This window comes from Mus caroli, unplaced genomic scaffold (genome assembly GCF_978045245.1).
Source record: "Mus caroli unplaced genomic scaffold, Mus_caroli_1 scaffold_17, whole genome shotgun sequence".
In the NCBI taxonomy this organism is placed as follows: Eukaryota; Metazoa; Chordata; class Mammalia; order Rodentia; family Muridae; genus Mus; species Mus caroli.
The window spans coordinates 12929338-12946450 of NW_028227272.1; the positions used below are offsets into that span (position 1 = coordinate 12929338).

General features: G+C 39.3%; 1 protein-coding gene across 1 annotated transcript in view; it reads right to left on the minus strand.

Annotated features, from left to right (window-relative positions):
- Spidr (scaffold protein involved in DNA repair) overlaps window positions 1–13690 on the minus strand; it is a 222678-nt gene extending 208988 nt beyond the window's left edge. Inside the window, exons 1-3 of the mRNA XM_021185304.3 lie at window positions 13596–13690; window positions 7689–7844; window positions 6985–7051 (exon numbers count right to left, since the gene is read on the minus strand). Of these exons, the coding sequence (XP_021040963.1) occupies window positions 6985–7051; window positions 7689–7844; window positions 13596–13628 (256 nt within the window). The 5' untranslated portion in view covers window positions 13629–13690. The remainder of the gene's footprint in view (window positions 1–6984; window positions 7052–7688; window positions 7845–13595) is intronic.
- Between the last annotated feature and the right edge of the window lie 3423 nt (window positions 13691–17113).

The window sequence follows — 17113 nt, forward strand, 5'->3', positions numbered from 1 at the left end:
ATCTTGTTAATCACAGCTGATTCTTCAACTGAACGACTGTTTTCAACATTATCTTCCAAGCTCCTACACAACATCTGACAGAGCTCTTAACACTGAATGGATCTTAACACTGAATGGATCTTCTATCCCAAAGGTCCAAAGTCCTTCCACAGTCCTCCCCAAAACATGGCCAGGTTGTCACAGGAATACCCCACTCTGCTGGTACCAATTTGTCTTAGTTAGGGTTTCTATTCCTGCACAAACATCATGACCAAGAAGCAAGTTGGGGAGGAAAGGGTTTATTCGACTTACACTTCCATACTGCTGTTCATCACCAAAGGAAGTCAGGACTGGAACTCAAGCAGGTCAGAAAGCAGGAGCTGATGCAGAAGCCATGGAGGGATGTTCTTTACTGGCTTGCTTCTTCTGGCTTGCTCAGCCTGCTCTCTTATAGAACCAAGACTACCAGCCCAGAGATGGTCCCACCCACAAGGGGCCTTTCCCCCTTGATCACTAATTGAGGAAATGCCTTAAAGCTGGATCTCATGGAGGCATTTCCTCAACTGAAGCTCCTTTCTCTGTGATAACTCCAGCTGTGTCAAGTTGACACAAAACTTAGCCAGTACAGATCTGATGATATTTTGGATTTCCTCAGTTTCTGTTGTTATGTCTCCCTTTTCATTTCTGATATTGTTAATTAAGATACTGTCTCTGTGCCCTCTAGTTAGTCTGGGTAAGGGTTTATCTATTTTGTTGATTTTCTCAAAGAAACCAGCTCCTGCTTTGGTTGATTCTTTGTATAGTTCTTTTTGTTTCCATCTGGTTGATTTCAGCCCAGAGTTTAATTATTCTGGGCTGTCTAATCCTCTTGGGTGAATTTGATTCTTTTTGTTTTAGAGCTTTCAGGTGTGCTGTTAAGCTGCTAGTGTATGCTCTCTCCAGTTTCTTTTGGGAGGCACTCAGAGCTATGAGTTTTCCTCTTAGCACTGCCTTCATTGTGTCCCATAAGTTTGGTATGTTGTACCTTCATTTTCATTAAATTCTAAAAAGTCTTTAATTTCTTTATTTCTTCCTTGACCAAGTTATCATTGAGTAGTGTTGTTCAGCTTCCACATGTATGTGGGCTTTCCATTATTTATGTTGTTATTGAAGATTAGCCTTAGTCCGTGGTGATCAGATAGGATTCATGGTATTATTTCAGTCTTCTTGTTTCTGTTGAGGCATTTTGGGACAGATTTATATGGTCAATTTTGTAGAAGGTACCATGAGGTGCTGAGAAGAAAGTATATCCTTTTGTTTTAGGATACAATGTTCTATAGATATCTGTTAAATCCATTTATTTCCTAACTTCTGTTAGTTTCACTGTGTCTCTGTTTAGTTTCTGTTTCCATGATCTGTCCAATGCTGAGAGTGGGGTGTTGAAGTCTCTCACGATTATTGTATGGGGTGCAATGTTTGCTCTGAGCTTTAGTAAAGTTTCTTTTATGAATGTGGGTGCCCTTGAATTGGAGCATAGATATTCAGAATTGAGAGTTCATCTTGGTAGATTTTACCTTTGATGAGTATGAAGCGTCCCTCCTTATCTTTTTTGATAACTTTACACTAAAAGTCCATTTTATCCTATATTGGAATGGCTACTCCAGCTTGTTTCTTGGGACCAATTGCTTGGAAATTCCAGCCGTTTATTCTGAGGTAGTGTCTGTCTTTGGACTGAGGTGGGTTTCCTATATGCAGCAAAATGTTGTGTCCTGTTTACATAACCAGTCCGTTAGTTTATGTCTTTTTATTGGGGAATTGAGTCCATTGATATTGAGAGATATTAAGGAAAAGTAATTGTTGCTTCCTGTTATTTTTGTTGTTAGAGTTGGAATTCTGTTAATGTTGCTATCTTCTTCTAGGTTTGTTGAAAGATTACTTTCTTGCTTTTTCTAGAGTGGTGTTTCCCTCCTTGTGCTAGAGTTTTCCCTTTATTACCCTTTGAAGGGCTGGATTTGTGGAAAGATATTATGTAAATTTGGTTTTGTCATGGAATATCTTGGTTTCTCCACCTATGGTAATTGAGTTTTGTTGGGTATAGTAGCCTGGGCTGGCATTTGTGTTCTCTTAGGGTCTGTATGACATCTGCCCAGGATCTTCTGGTTTCCACATTCTCTGTTGAAAAGTCTGGTGTAATTCTGATAGGTCTGCCTTTATATGTTACTTGACCCTTTTCCCTTACTGCTCTTAATATTCTTTCTTTGTTTTATGTATTTGGTGGATTGATTATTATGTGACAGGAGGAATTTCTTTTCTGGTCCAGGCTATTTGGAGTTCTGTAGGCTTCTTGTATGTTAATAGTGATCGCTTTCTTTAGGTTAGGGAAGTTTTCTTCTATAATTTTGTTGAAAATATTTACTGGCCTCTTAAGCTGGAAATCTTCATTCTCTTCTATACCTATTATCCTTAGGTTTGGTCTTCTCATTGTGTCCTGGATTTCCTGGATGTATTGAGTTTGGATCTTTTTGCATTTTGCATTTTCTTTGACTGTTGTGTCCATGTTTTCTATGGAATCTTCTGCACCTGAGATTCTCTCTTATCTCTTGTATTCTGTTGGTAATGCTTGCATCTATGGCTCTTGACTTCTTTCCTAGGTTTTCTATCTCCAGAGTTGTCTCCCTTTGTGATTTGTTTATTGTTTCTACTTCCATTTTTAGATCCTGGATGGTTTTGTTCAATTCCTTCACCTGTTTAGTTGTGTTTTCCTGTAATTCTTTAAGGTATTTTTGTGTTTCGTCTTTAAGGGCTTCTACCTCTTTGCCTGTGTTCTCCTGCATTTCTTTAAGGGAGTTATTTATGTCCTTCTTAATATCCTCTATCAGCATCATGAGATATGATTTTCAATCTGAATCTTGCTTTTCCGGTGTGTTGGGGTATCCAGGACTTGCTGTGATGGGAGTACTGGGTTCTGATGATGCCAAGTAGTCTTGGTTTCTTTTGGTAAGATCGTTGTGTTTGCCTTTCCCCATCTGGTAATCTCTGGTGTTAGATGTTCTTGCTGTCTCAGGCTGGAGCTTGTTCCTCATGTGGGTCTGTAAGCCTGTGTTGGTACTCCTGGGAGACAGCTCTCTCTTGGCAAGACCAGTGCACAGAGGGCTAGGGAACAGCCCCACCTCCTGGATGCAGATGGAGGCAGGAAGGACCCTGTCCCAGCTGCTCTGCAGCTTCTGTGGCCTGTGCGCTCCTGGCTGGGTCCCTCCTTAGATAGTCACAGGAGAGAAAATATTGTTCTCACCTGAGTCCCGGGGTCAGAGTACTCCCTGGATGCAAGCTCTCCCCTGGCAGGAACAACCCCATTTCCTAGGTGCATATGGAGGCAGGAAGGACCCTGTCTCAGTTGCTCCGCCACTTCTGCAGCCTATGCACTCCTGGCTGGTCTGGCCTTAGAGCAAAATTTTATCTTGTAATTCTTACTAATAGGCTACTATATACTAATTTTAAAAGCTACCAATTCTAGGAAGTGCTTTACATACCTTTCCCACTGACCTCTATTCATAAGCCTTTTATATCTTTATCTTGGTTTAACTATCACCATGTTATATATAAAGTACATTGGTACAAACTTTGAGCCTTTTAGAATATGTTGTATATCATCTAATAACAAAATAACAGCGCTGGTGAGATGGCTCAGTGGGTAAGAGCACCTGACTGCTCTTCCGAAGGTCTGGAGTTCAAATCCCAGCAACCACATGGTGGCTCACAACCATCCATAACAAGATCTGACTCCCTCTTCTAGAGTGTCTGAAGACAGCTACAGTGTACTTACATATAATCAATAAATAAATCTTTAAAAAAAAATAACAAAATAACAAAATTTTGAGTCAAGTATGTTCTAGCCTAAGGAAATCATCTCAAAAGAATGCTTTGTAGTTAAGTACAAGTAGCAACTTATTTAATATTTAGTTTTCTCCCAAAGCTGAATATACTACAACTACAAAAAATATACACAAACCATATTTATTTAAAGAGACATACCTTTTTTTCTATATATCTTAAAAATTAAACATAAACTGATGTAAATATAAGAGCACTGGCACTAGTAGAAATATATAATTCTGAACTAATATCAAAAGGTATTGCAAAATGATTTCTGCCTGTTTATTCTACAAGACAGAGTTTTATAAATTTTAAAGAAATATTTTGGGTATTTTATTTTTCATTCACATAGAAAAAGATCACTGGATATGGAAGTAACTCAATGTTTAGACAGTCTGTCTAGAGCACAGGAAACCCTGGGTTTAAATGCTCAGAATCTTCAGTTGGAGCATAGTGATGCATGCCTACTATCCTAGCACTCAAGAGATAGAGGCATGAAAATCAGAAGTTCAAGGTCAGCCTCAGCTACACATTCAACAACAGCTTGAATTACATGAGATCCTGTCTCAAAAGAGGGGAAAAGAAAATAAACTGGAAAGGAAAATGAAATAACATGTCTTAGAATGTTTAGTCTCTGGACCACAGAAAGTTACTCCAGTATACAGCCCACATACAGACAGCTCTTTATGTCATCAGACACAACAGCAAGTATTGGCATCAAGAATTCTTATCTTCCTGTCTCACCTAATACAATCACCAAAAAAACCCTCAATCATATACCCATTTCCCAAATGTAGAATCTGAGATGTGATCATTTAGCTTAATTTCCCAAGATCAGTGAAAACAGATCTCTGAAATCACAATATTTCACTCTTCTAATCCACCCCAGGGAGATTAGATGATGAGAGCAACAGAGTCAGTGGTACCTGCTGCATATACCCACTCTTCTCCATTACAATTCACACTAAGTTTACTAGTAGAGTTATATGTGTATAAAAATCCCTAGCTTTGGGCTGGAAAGATGCCTCAATGTTTCAGAACACTGGCTGCTCTTCCAGAGGTCCTGAGTTCAATTCACAGCCACCATGTGGTAGCTCACACCATCTATAATGTAATCTGATGCCCTCTTCTGGCATGCAGATGTACATGCATATAGATCACTCATATACATAAAATAAATATTTTTTTTAATTCCCTAACTTCATCATACCATCTTTAGTGGAGATAACCCTATGTGACAGGTTCTAGCCAAGGTTCTGTAAAAGGTCTATCTTCCCATAGAAGCCAAAGTTCATTGGCTAAAAACCCTCAGCACCAACAGTAGCCTCAAGAATTTAATCTAAGATACCAAGCTGCCACCTTTCACCCAGGAGAACCAACCTCATATTAATATTACAGCACTCAAAAAAGCTGGATTCTCTGGATGTATTGTTGTGAAGATAACATCAACTCCTAATTTTTGTGAATAGTTTCCTTATATTTGTAGTTAGAAAGCATCCATAACTAATTCACCAGTTTGTAGCAGTGGTTCCTATAGTATAAATCATGTTTATTTTCCATATGAAAATTTTTTTGTGGTACTAGAATTCAAACCAAAACATTTGTTTATTTATTCAAACAAATTCATTATCTCCCTGATGTTCTAAACCTGAGCTACCCCACTAGATCAGTAATTCTCAAACTTCCTAATGCTACGACCCTACAGTTCCTCATATTGTGGTGACCCCTAAATATAAATTTATTTTTGTTGCTACTTTATAACTGTGATTTTGCTAGTTATGAGTTGTAAAGTAAATATCTGTCTTTTCCAGTGGTGTTAGGTGACCCTGTGGAGGGGTCATTCACCCAAAAGGGGTCACGACCTTCATGTTGAGAACTGCTGAATTAGATTCTATGACTAAAATAAACCCAGTAAGATGTAATGGTGGGCACAGAAATTGTGGGATTGAACAAGCAATGACTGGTCTAGCTTGAGACCCAAGCCACAAGAGGGACCCCACTGCCTCAAGGTCCCGGAACCAGAGGCCAGATAGCCCAGAGACAAGAGCTTCATATAACAGTCATCAAAGAGGCTCCATCTAGCAATTGATGGAAACAGATGCAGAGACCCATAAGCAAACATTGGGTGGAGTTCAGTGAATCCTGAAGATGAAGAGAAGGAAAGATTATAGGAGCCAGAGAGGTCAAGGATACCATAAGAAAATCCACAGAATCAACTAACCCCGGGTTCACAGTGGCACATAGAGCCTGACCTGACAATCGTGGAGCCTGTATGGGTCTGACCTAGGCCTTCTGCATATATGCTATGGTGTGTAGCTTGTCTTCTTATGAGAGTTATGAGACAGTGTAAGCAGGGGTTGTCTTTTGACTCTGTTGCCTGCTTTTGGGACCCCTTTCTTCCCTAGGTGGCCTCTCCCAGTCTTAATATGAGGGAAGGTAGCTAGTATTATTGTAACTTAAAATGCCATGTTTGGTTGATATCCCTGGGAAGCCTGACCTTTTTCTGAAGGAAAATAGAGGAGGAATGCATTGGGATTAGGGGGAGAAACAGGAAGGAGAGAAGAAAGGAAACTATGATCGGGATATAATATATGAAAGAATAAATTAAAAATTATTTTAAAAAAAGTAAACCCAGTAAGCGTACCCAAAATATAAGTAGTCACCAGCAGGACCAGGAAGAAGTGGGTAGATTGTGATTGAGATGAATCAAAAATACCTTTTACCTTCATTGATTTTAACCCTGAATATGCAAACTATCCAAACTGTGACATTTTAAAAAGATTTAAAAAAAAAAAATCGGGGCTGGTGAGATGGCTCAGTGGGTAAGAGCACCTGACTGCTCTTCCGAAGGTCCAGAGTTCAAATCCCAGCAACCACATGGTGGTTCACAACCATCCGTAACGAGATCTGACTCCCTCTTCTGGAGTGTCTGAAGACAGCTACAGTATACTTACATATAATAAATAAATAAATCTTAAAAAAAAAAAAATCACTGGAAAATAGCCTTAAGCTCATTGTCAATAAATCAACATTTTAGATTTTAGGAATTTAGTGAGGTGCATACAAGTCTAAGGACTCCAAAGTTTTGGTCTCCAAAATGAGAGGTTAAAAAAAAAAAAAAAGAAAGAAAGAATTAAAACAAAACATTGTTACCTGTCTTTGGTCTTGGAGATAATTCCAGGTGCTTTTCAGTAATACCTGTCTTTTCACTTGCTAATGACTGCAAGCAAAATAATAATAAAAATAATTTAACTTATATGACTCATGTGGAAAGGCTAAATATCACTAATAATATTTTGTAAAATATTCAGTATTAAATTATACTCTCCTTGATATAGTCCTCTGCATTTTTTTAATATTCACCAAGTGAGTATTTCCCAAAACATGTAGTCCTTAGAGACACACAAATTTGTTTTCATATTTTTCAAGACTTTAAGATGAACTGTTGAAACATTTTATATAATAGTCAATGTCAATGCCTTCTCATATATATGACTACCACTTATCACTACCTTCAACCATACTATCTTTAGTTTATAATACCACTCCTTTGTAATTTACAACATATACAAAAATTAACTGGACTGACAAGAGAGTCTGAGTATACACATATTTCATAAGTACACTCTTTATATAGAATAGTATGCTCAATAATTTCATACCTAACAGCATCCCTAGTATGCATAGATTCTACAGAGACAAAGGAAGGAAACACTAACTTGATAAAATTATTAAGGGAATTCAAAGCATGAAAAAGAAAAGTAGTGCTTTGAAAAATAAGAGAATTCCAAAGAAACTATAGGCTAGATACTCAGGATCTTCTCCATTCATGACAAACTATTTTATAGCTTTCTTACCAGGATCTCAGAGGTGTCCTGAAATCCTTCTCCACACTTGAGCCATGCTTTAGAGAGAGAGTCAGCTGCTTCCACTGTCTTGAAATTTCCCCGTCTCAACTGCTGTGACCTCTCTTCTAGAAAGGATGGGTGTTCTATATGCCAATTCCTTTTCCTCTGCAGAAGTGATTTTTAAAGAAAAAGAAAACCAACTTTGTTATAATAAATACAATTAGCAATTTAGAACCCAGAAATGGTTGCAGTACAAGCATAGTCTTTGAATGACTCGGAAACTTGACATGGATATAGATAGCAACCAGATAGTAAAACCAATCATCTTATTAGATGCTGAAAAGGCATTTGACAAAATACAACACGTTAAATGTATTAGACAGATCAGGAATTCAAGGCCCATACCTAAACATAATAAAAGCAATATACAGGAAACTAACAGCCAATATCAAATTAAATGGAGAGGTACTTGAAGCAATCCCACTAAAATCAGTGACAAGACAAGGTTGACCACTCTCCCCATATCTATTCAATATAGTACTCGATGTTCTAACTAGAGCAATAAGATAACAAAAGGAAATCAAGGGGATACAAATTGGCAAAGAAGTAGTCAAGGTATCACTATTTGCAGATAATATGACAGTATACATAAGCAATCAAAAAAAAATCTACCAGACAACTTCTACAGATCATAAACATCTTCAGCAAAATGGCTGGATGTAAAATTAACTCCAACAAATCAGTAGCCTTCTTCTACTCAAAGGATAAATGGGCTGAGGAAGAAATTAGGGAAACAACACTCTTCACAATAGTCACAAAAATATAAAATATCTGGGGGGTAACTCTAACCAAACAAGTAAAAAATCTGTATGAGAAGAACTTCAAATCTCTCAAGAAAGAAATTGAAGAAGACCTCAGAAAATGGAGAGCTCTCCCATGTTCATGGATTGGTGGAATTAACAGTAAAAATGGCCATCCTATCAAAAGCAATCTACAGATTCAATGCAATCCCAATCAAAATTCCAGCACAATTATTCTTCAAAGACATGGAAAAAGCAATTCTCAATTTCACATGGAAAAACAAACAAACAAAAAAAAAACCAAGATAGCAAAAACAACTCTTAACAATAAAAGAACTTCTAGGGGAATCACCATCCCAGACCACAGGCAATAGTGAGAAAAACTATACGGTATTGGTACAGAGACAGACAGGTTGATCAATGGAATAGAACTAAAGACCCATAAATAGAACCACATACTTATGGACATTTGATCTTTTACAAAGCCAAAAATATACAATGGAAAAAAGAAAGTATCTTCAATCAATAGTGCTGGTCTAACTGGCAGTTGGTATATAGAAAAATTAAAATAGATCCATATTTGTCACCTTGCACAAAGCTCAACTCCAAGTGGATCAAGGACCTCAACATAAAACTAGGTACACTGAATCTTATCTACTAGAAGAAAAAGTAGGAAAGAACCTTGAACTCAGTGGCACAGGGAGGCAGGGGGAAGAGGGAGAAATTTCCTAAACATAACTCCAATGGCTTAGGCCCTAAGATCAAGAATTGATAATTGGGACCTCATGAAACTGAAAAGCTTGTATAAGGCAAAGGACATAGTCACTAGGGCAAATCAGCAACCTACAGATTGGGAAAAAAAAAATCTTCACTAACCCCACATCCAATACAGGGCTAATATCCAAAATATATACAGAACTTATGAAGCTAACCTCCAACAAAAATGAAACAATCCAATCAAAAAAGTGGGATATAGAGCTAAACAGAGAATTCACAACAGATGAATCTCAAATGGATGAGAAGCACTTGCTCAAAGTCCTTAGTGATCAGGGAAATGAAAATCAACATGACCCTGAGATTCTACCTATCAATCAGATTGGCTAAAATCAAAAACTCAGGTGGCAGCACATGTTGACAAGAATGTAGAGAAACACTCCTCCATTGTGGTGGGATTTCAAACTAGTTCCACTCTGGAAATCAATCTGGAGGTTCCTCCGAAAATTGGAAATATATCTACCTAAAGACCCAATTATACCACTCTTCGGCATATACCCAGAATATGCCCCACCATGCCACAGGGGCACATGTTTCAATATGTTCATAGCAGCCTTATTTGTGATAGCCAAAAGCTGGAAACAACCCAGATGTCCCATAACTGTAGAATGGATACAGAAAATGTGGTTCATTTACATGATGGAATATTACTCCTATTAAAAACAAGGACATCATGAGTTTTGCAGGCAAATGGAACTAGAAAATATTCTGAATGAGGTGACTCAGACACAAAAGGACATGAATGGTATGTACCCACTAATAAGTGAATATTAGCCAAAAAAGTACAGAATACTGGGAAAGTGGTACAAAAACCTTGTATAGTGTAAACTTCCTGAAATCTCTGAGGGTGACCCTAATGAAGACTCCTAGGAATAGAAAATAGAGTCTGAACTAGCCATTTTTTGTAGCTAGACAAGGCTTCCACTGGTGGAACTGGGTTGCATTCAGTTGAATTATTGGTCAAGGGGTTCCCTTGGAGTTTCCTAAACAACCCAGGCTGGTAGAAGGCTGTTCTCTGAAAACTAACAGTGAGGCCCAATTGCTGAGGACATCTACACAGCTCATTGAACCTGGAGAGGTCCAGCTGGTGCCTGTATGGAGTTTTCACCCCTATGTTCTAGTCTCTTTGGTATAGGAAGGTACTTTGCAGGCTAACAAAACAGAAAGCTAGAACCTATCCTGCCCTGCAAGATGTGCAGAATTTGTGGAAGTGACCAAACAATGTTTGGTTTAACTTGAGACTCATGCCACAAGATAGAGGCCATGACCTAAACTGCCTGAATGGCCAAGAACCAGAGACTGGATAGCTCTGAGATCTAGGGTAAAACCAAATATAACTGGACAAAAAAAAAAAAAAATAAGAACTAAATGATCATTAATGATATTCTGCTATACTTACAGATCAATGCCTTGCCAGTCATTATCAGCGAGGCTTCCTTTGGCAGCAGATGCAAGTGGGTGCAGAGACCCAGGACCAGATATTATTCAGAAAGAGTCTAAATTGGAGGTCTCCATCGGGTCCCTCCCATCGGAGATCTGGGAACCCAGTAGAAAAGGGAGAGGAAAGATTGTAGGAGTCAGAGGGGACAGAGGACACCAGGAGAACATGACCCAACTAAGATTCACATAGACTCACAGAGACTGAAACAGCAAGCATGGGGCCTGCATGGGTCTGCAGCAGGTTCTCTGCATATATGTTATGGCTGTTAGCTTCATGGGTTTGTGGGACTCCTAACAATGGGAGCAGGTGTGTCTCTGACTCTTTTGCCTATGCTTGGAACTCTTTTCTTCCTATTGGGTTTCCATGTCCAGCCTCTATATGAGGGCTTTCACCTTGTCTTTTTTAATCCTGTCTTGTCCTGTTTGTCTGTTACCTCTTGGAGGCCTGCTCCTTTCTGAAGATGAAATGAAGAGGGAGTGGATCTGGGAAAGAGCAAAGAGGTAGGGGATATCTGGAAGGAGTCCAACAAGGGGAAACTACCAATAGCTGGCATTTCAGTACATGGCAAAACATAGTTATAATACTCAATAATCAGTAATTAAATGCCAAAACCAAGAAAGAAAACTGGATTCAATAAGGACACAAAAACATTGTAGGTCCCTCAAACTGAAGTGAAGATAAACTGAAATTTCAATAACATAACTGGAAAACTCAAAGGAAAGTCTAACAAGTAGAAATGAATCAAACCGAGGACAGAAGATTGGGACTGGAAGACAAAGTAGGAACTCTAAACCCAAAAAAAGCAGAGTATGAATTTTTTAACTCACAGGAAAGGAATATACCAAGAAATCTGGGATACAATGAAAAGATCAAGCTTTCAAATAATTGTAATAGATAAAGAAGAAGAATCCCAGGTGAATGCCATAGACCACAAGATCTTCTCCAAACTAAGAAAAAACACACGCAGACGAAAGAAACGAACAGAGCACGAAACACAAGTCCAGTAAAGAAACTATCCCAAGGCATAATGACATAGTTAAAACACTAAGTATACAGAACCTGCCATAAGCCCTGCTCCCTCCACCAAAAGCAAATTAATTAGCTAACCAGTTAATTAATTAAATGAAAGCCAGGTGTGGTGGCATATGCTACATGTAATCCTCAAAACTGAAATGTAGATCCAAGATGAGGAATTCAGAGCCCGCCTGTGTGACATGAGATCCTGTCTCATTTGCTGTTGACAAAGTTGTGAGCCATCCTATGGAACTAACAAACTGAAACTTACCACCACCACCACCACCACCACCACCACCACCACCCCCACCACCACCCCCACCTCAGTGAACTTGGGAGAAGACTCTGAGAAACCTGGGCTACAACCGTAAGGTTAAGCTACAGTCAGAATACTTGTGGAAAGCTGCTTCACTTTTGAGACAATCTTTACATGACAATTAAGTAATACAACTACTGAAAAGAAAAGCTATTGGAAACTAATAAAATGAAGAGGGCAGAAAGAAATAACAAAAACAACAGATTTCTAAGTTAGGAAAAATTGCTAGGGCCTGATAAACAAATGGTTTCATAACACACTGTAATTTCTTTATGCTGTAGTGACAGTTAAAAATCACAGTCCAGGGCAAACTCTTAAAGTTGTGAAAAGGCACTGGGCATGGTGGCGCATGCCTTTAATCCCAGCACTTGGGAGGCAGAGGCAGGCAGATTTCTGAGTTCGAGGCCAGCCTGGTCTACAAAGTGAGTTCCAGGACAGCTAGGGTAATATAGAGAAACCCTGTCTCGAAAAACAAACAAACAAACAAAAAATCTGGGCGTGGTGGCGCACGCCTTTAATCCCAGAACTCGGGAGGCAGAGGCAGGCGGATTTCTGAGTCCAGCCTGGTAGGCCAGCCTGGTCTACACATGGAGACCCTGTCTCGAAAAAAATAAAAAAAAACAAAAAGTTGAGAATAGGCACAAGGTCAAAATTTGGAGCTGGGCAGTTAGGAGAAGTGAATGAGCAGCTATAAGAGTGAATCAGAACTTTAGGGACGCTTAAATGTATACAGATGGCAAGGGTATCGAGAGCTGCAAGAACTAATTTATGTTAGATTTAGAAATGTTTTAATTCCTTGATTTTTTCATGTTTTAGTCTTTCTGAAATTTAAATTAGTCTTTTAAATTTAAATTAGTCTTTTAAATCATAAGTTATATGTTATAAGTTATAAGTTACAAAGTTCACAGTGTCATTTTCAAGGCTATCTGAGAAATAAGTACGAATGGTAGTGTGAAGGGAGTTTAGCATTTAGTGAAATGAAGAGCAGGCGAGGGAATGAAGCTGTTCTAAATTTTGAGTATTATGAAATAATCATCTGTCATTGAGGAACTTTGAAAAGGCAAAATATGATCCAAGAGAAACACAATGTCGGAGAAATGTAGAGGATCACTTAAATTTCATCCATGTAACAGTTCCTACACTCCGTGCCTACAGTATACAGGGACTGCAGGAGACACGGGAGAAGCACGCCTCTCACAAAGTTTAGGCGGGAAAGCAAAGTGTAGCAAAAGATGCCTGGGACAGAAGAGATACTCCAATACCCACTACTGTCTTGGTGTGTTAAGCAACAAAATAAAACGGAGGCAAATGAACTGCCAGACGCCAGCTCACACACTCACTCCGAATCAATTCGTCCTCCCTGTCAGCCGCCCACCCGCTTGGTACCTAGGACCATTCAGCAGACCTGGGCAGAGGCAGAGCGAGGGAACTCTGCCTAGACCGACCGCCACCAACGGGCTCGTGCCGGTCAGACTGGGCGCACCAGCTCCCTTCACCGGACCAGGGACACACGAGAAGCCCACAGAGGTTACGCGCCCGCCCTCTGCTTTCATAGCAACAGCACTGCGTACCTTGGACGTGCCGGGGCGGCGGGCTCCAGACATCTCTTACGTGCACAGTCCTCCTCCGGCTCGCCGCCCCATCCGGAAGCCGCCCATCACGCGCCCCGCCCCCTTCCCTCTGGAGACGCCCCTTCCTGCGCCCCGCCCCCTTCCCTCCGGAGACGCCCCTTTCCGCGCCCCGCCCCTTGCGAAAGCTGTTGTCTCAAGTTCCACAGGCTCAAACTGAGGGAGCTACTGTCTAGGCTGTTCCTCTCGCTCTTTAGGGAGCCTGAGAGCTGATCTACAGGTCACCCTCTCTCCTAGCTAAGCAAAGCCTTGGAGCAGTAACCAGTGATGTGTTAGAATAGCGGGTCACCAGGAAGCACGCTAGGCCCAGGCAGTTCCACATGAAGAGGTTTTATAGAGAGGGAGAGACAAGGGAGTGGCAGAGAGAGAAGGGGAGAGAAGAGAAGAGAGTGAGGAGGGGGTGTTCTCCTTATTTATATGGAAAATGATGTAAAACAAGTAAGGGTGGGAGGTGAGCCAAGTGGGTTCTGGGATATGGTGGTCGTTGGCTTGGCAACCGTAAACTAGAATTCAATAATTATTGTTAATTAGTAATAAAACATAAGTAAGCCAGGAAAAGGAATAGTACTTCTCTAACTAATGAGGAATTCTTAAATATAAAATTCATAAATATCAAGACCAAGATCTCCTATTTTTATATAAAAAAAAAAAGCTATAGGAACACTAGTTGGATTTGTTATAAAGTAGGTTTCACATACTATAGATCTGGGAAAAGCCAAAGAGCGTACATTCTTAAATTTCTAGATACTGGTTCAGGGATTATTTTAATTTGGAAGATGAAGCCGCCGTTCCTTGGATGTTTTAAAGCACTTGAACATAGTTGTCTATGTATGTTCAAACCAACAGGACAGAGAGCTGCTACTTGAGTGGAAACTGCATTAACAGTATTTCTAGTGTCGAAAAAACACTAAATAATTCCTTGTCAAGAATGTGTTAGCATGGAACTTGAGGAGAAACTAGATTAACAGAGGCATACTCTATAAAGATATATATTGAAGAAAATATTAAATAAACTATATTGTTGAAAACTTGGAGTGGACAATGGAAAGGATTCTCAGAAAGTTGTATTCACAGATACGTACAGAAGAGGAGCTTAGAGCCTGGGTGGTGACTTCATTCTCTAACCAAAAGATAGGCAAAGTAGGAAATGAGTCCCTTAATGAATTAAAGATACTACTGTAAGTGGAGCAGTTTTTTGATAAGCCATTCTGTAAAGGGGGACTACAGCATAGGAGAAAAAAGGACAAAATGACTGGCTTACTGATGTAACACAAGACAGTGGGGTTTTCTGTCCGCTTTGGGTTTCTGTTTGTTTCTTCCAGTGGTTAAGTTTGTTTGTTGTTTGTTTGTTAAGACAGGGTCTCTCACTACTTAGCCCTGATTATCCTAGAACTCACAATGTAGACCAGGCTAGCCTCAACTCAGAGATTTTCCTGTCTCTGCCTCCTGAGTGCTAAGATTACTGATGTGCACTACCACACATGGCAAAATAATATTTGTTTTGTTGTTGTTTGTTTTTAAAGTCCCTAGTTGCAAAAAAAAAAAAAAAAATCCTGCCCTTCTTTTCCCATGGGCTGATATTTTAGAGAATTACAATTTTCCCAAATTCCCAAAAGTAGTGAATTCAAGACTGTCTTAGGCTACGTGAAAGGAAACACCAAGTTTAGTTTTCTCTTTGAATAGTTTTCTTAGTCCTTCTAGAATATGTGGTTTTGCTATTGGTTTATAGTCCTTCTGCAGCACTAATAAAATGCTAGCTTGTCACTTCCTCTTATAATTCTCACCTTCTCTGAATATTTCTATCCAAACTTTTCTAGATATAGATGTGAGGTCTACTGGAGTGTTCCAGGAATACCTGCTGAAGTATATAGGTTCTTGTGTCCTACTGCAATGAACTGGACCATGGCTCTGTGATTAGAAATACAGATATAGTCTATGTAAAAATTTGAAACTCTCCAAAGAATGAGAGTGAGCTAGTGAGCTACAAACAAACAAACAAACAAACAAACAAGTGTGTTCCAGATACACTGGATCAGAGGCCCATCACTCTTTATGGGTTGTGTACAATATTCATACAAGTTTGGGCTTTCAATGAGTATACTCCATTTGTTGAATGAAGACCAGGTTGGGGGTGGCTTCTTGTCATTCTCTGCCTATTGATTTCTTTTATATTAATATTGATATAATTTTCTCTAGTCTGTTCTCTCCTGACATCATCTTCCTTTCTGAGAGCTGGGATCCCAAATATCATTTTGGCAGCACAATTATGATCAATGAATCCTCTACAGCCAGGCTGAGAGGCACAGACCTGCCTAAAAAGGACCACAAAACTCCCAACCTTACTTGTTGATTGGGAAAGAGACTATGTATTTTCTATAGAAGGAAATAGTTGGAATCCGGCACCACGGAGAGTTTAGTTTGAAATGGTTGCATGTCCTAGGTGACACAAATTTTACAAGATTAGAATGCTAGGTTTAAGCAAGAATAAGATGATTATGTCAATTGATAATCCAATAAAGGAGAGATCCATGAAAACCATGACTGTGTGCATTTCAGGATAGTCATTCTTTATAGTTTGTTCTCAGGGCTATGGTTGGTTTTATTTTTTTTAAATGCTGATAGCTATATATTAAGAATATGGCAAGTGGATCTAGAGAGATGACTTAGAGGTTAAGAGCAATTGTTGCTCTTGCAGAAGACCCAGGTTTGGTTGCCAGTAACTTCAATTTCAGTTCCATGGAATCCACTGCCCTCTTCTGGACTCTGTGAGCAACGAATGCATATGGTTGGTACACAGACATAGAAGCAGGAAAAACAATCATAAATATAAAATAAAAATAAACTAAATCTTTTTTCAATATAATTTGGTGAGATAGAAAAGAACAACTTCAAGAAAAAATGATGATGGTGAAATGCATTAAAAGGAAGAGAGTGTAAAGCTTAGTCATTTGAGTGCCAACAGTATCAAATGAAAAATAATGCAACAAACCAAAGCTTGATTGAAGGTTATCAATACTGATGAGTTTAGATGAATCTATCTGAATGCATTTACATACATAGAACTTGGAGCCTGAATATAACATAGACTTTCCTACATTATCCTCCTTATGAATTCGTCTCCCTTAGATTTTTGAATACCCTTCAGGGAGCAATGCCTCCCTCCACTTGCCCAAGTAATGCCATGGCAAGATGGGTATTTTCCCCCTAGCTTAGCACATTGAAGGACATTATGCATACAGTCTCCATTTGGCCATGAGACTTGTGAGCACATCTGGGAAAAGTGTATGTTTATCATTGCTGCTTTGTCCCTGCATAAGCTATGTTGGAATGGAAAACCAGTAAAGGGAGCAACACCCCTCACCTGGAGTCCCTGGTTCTGCTGACTCTAGAATCTGACCTCAATTCCTCTGTGCTGTTCACTGCTGGGTCATGGCAGAGCTTGGATTTGTATCACAGCTGGA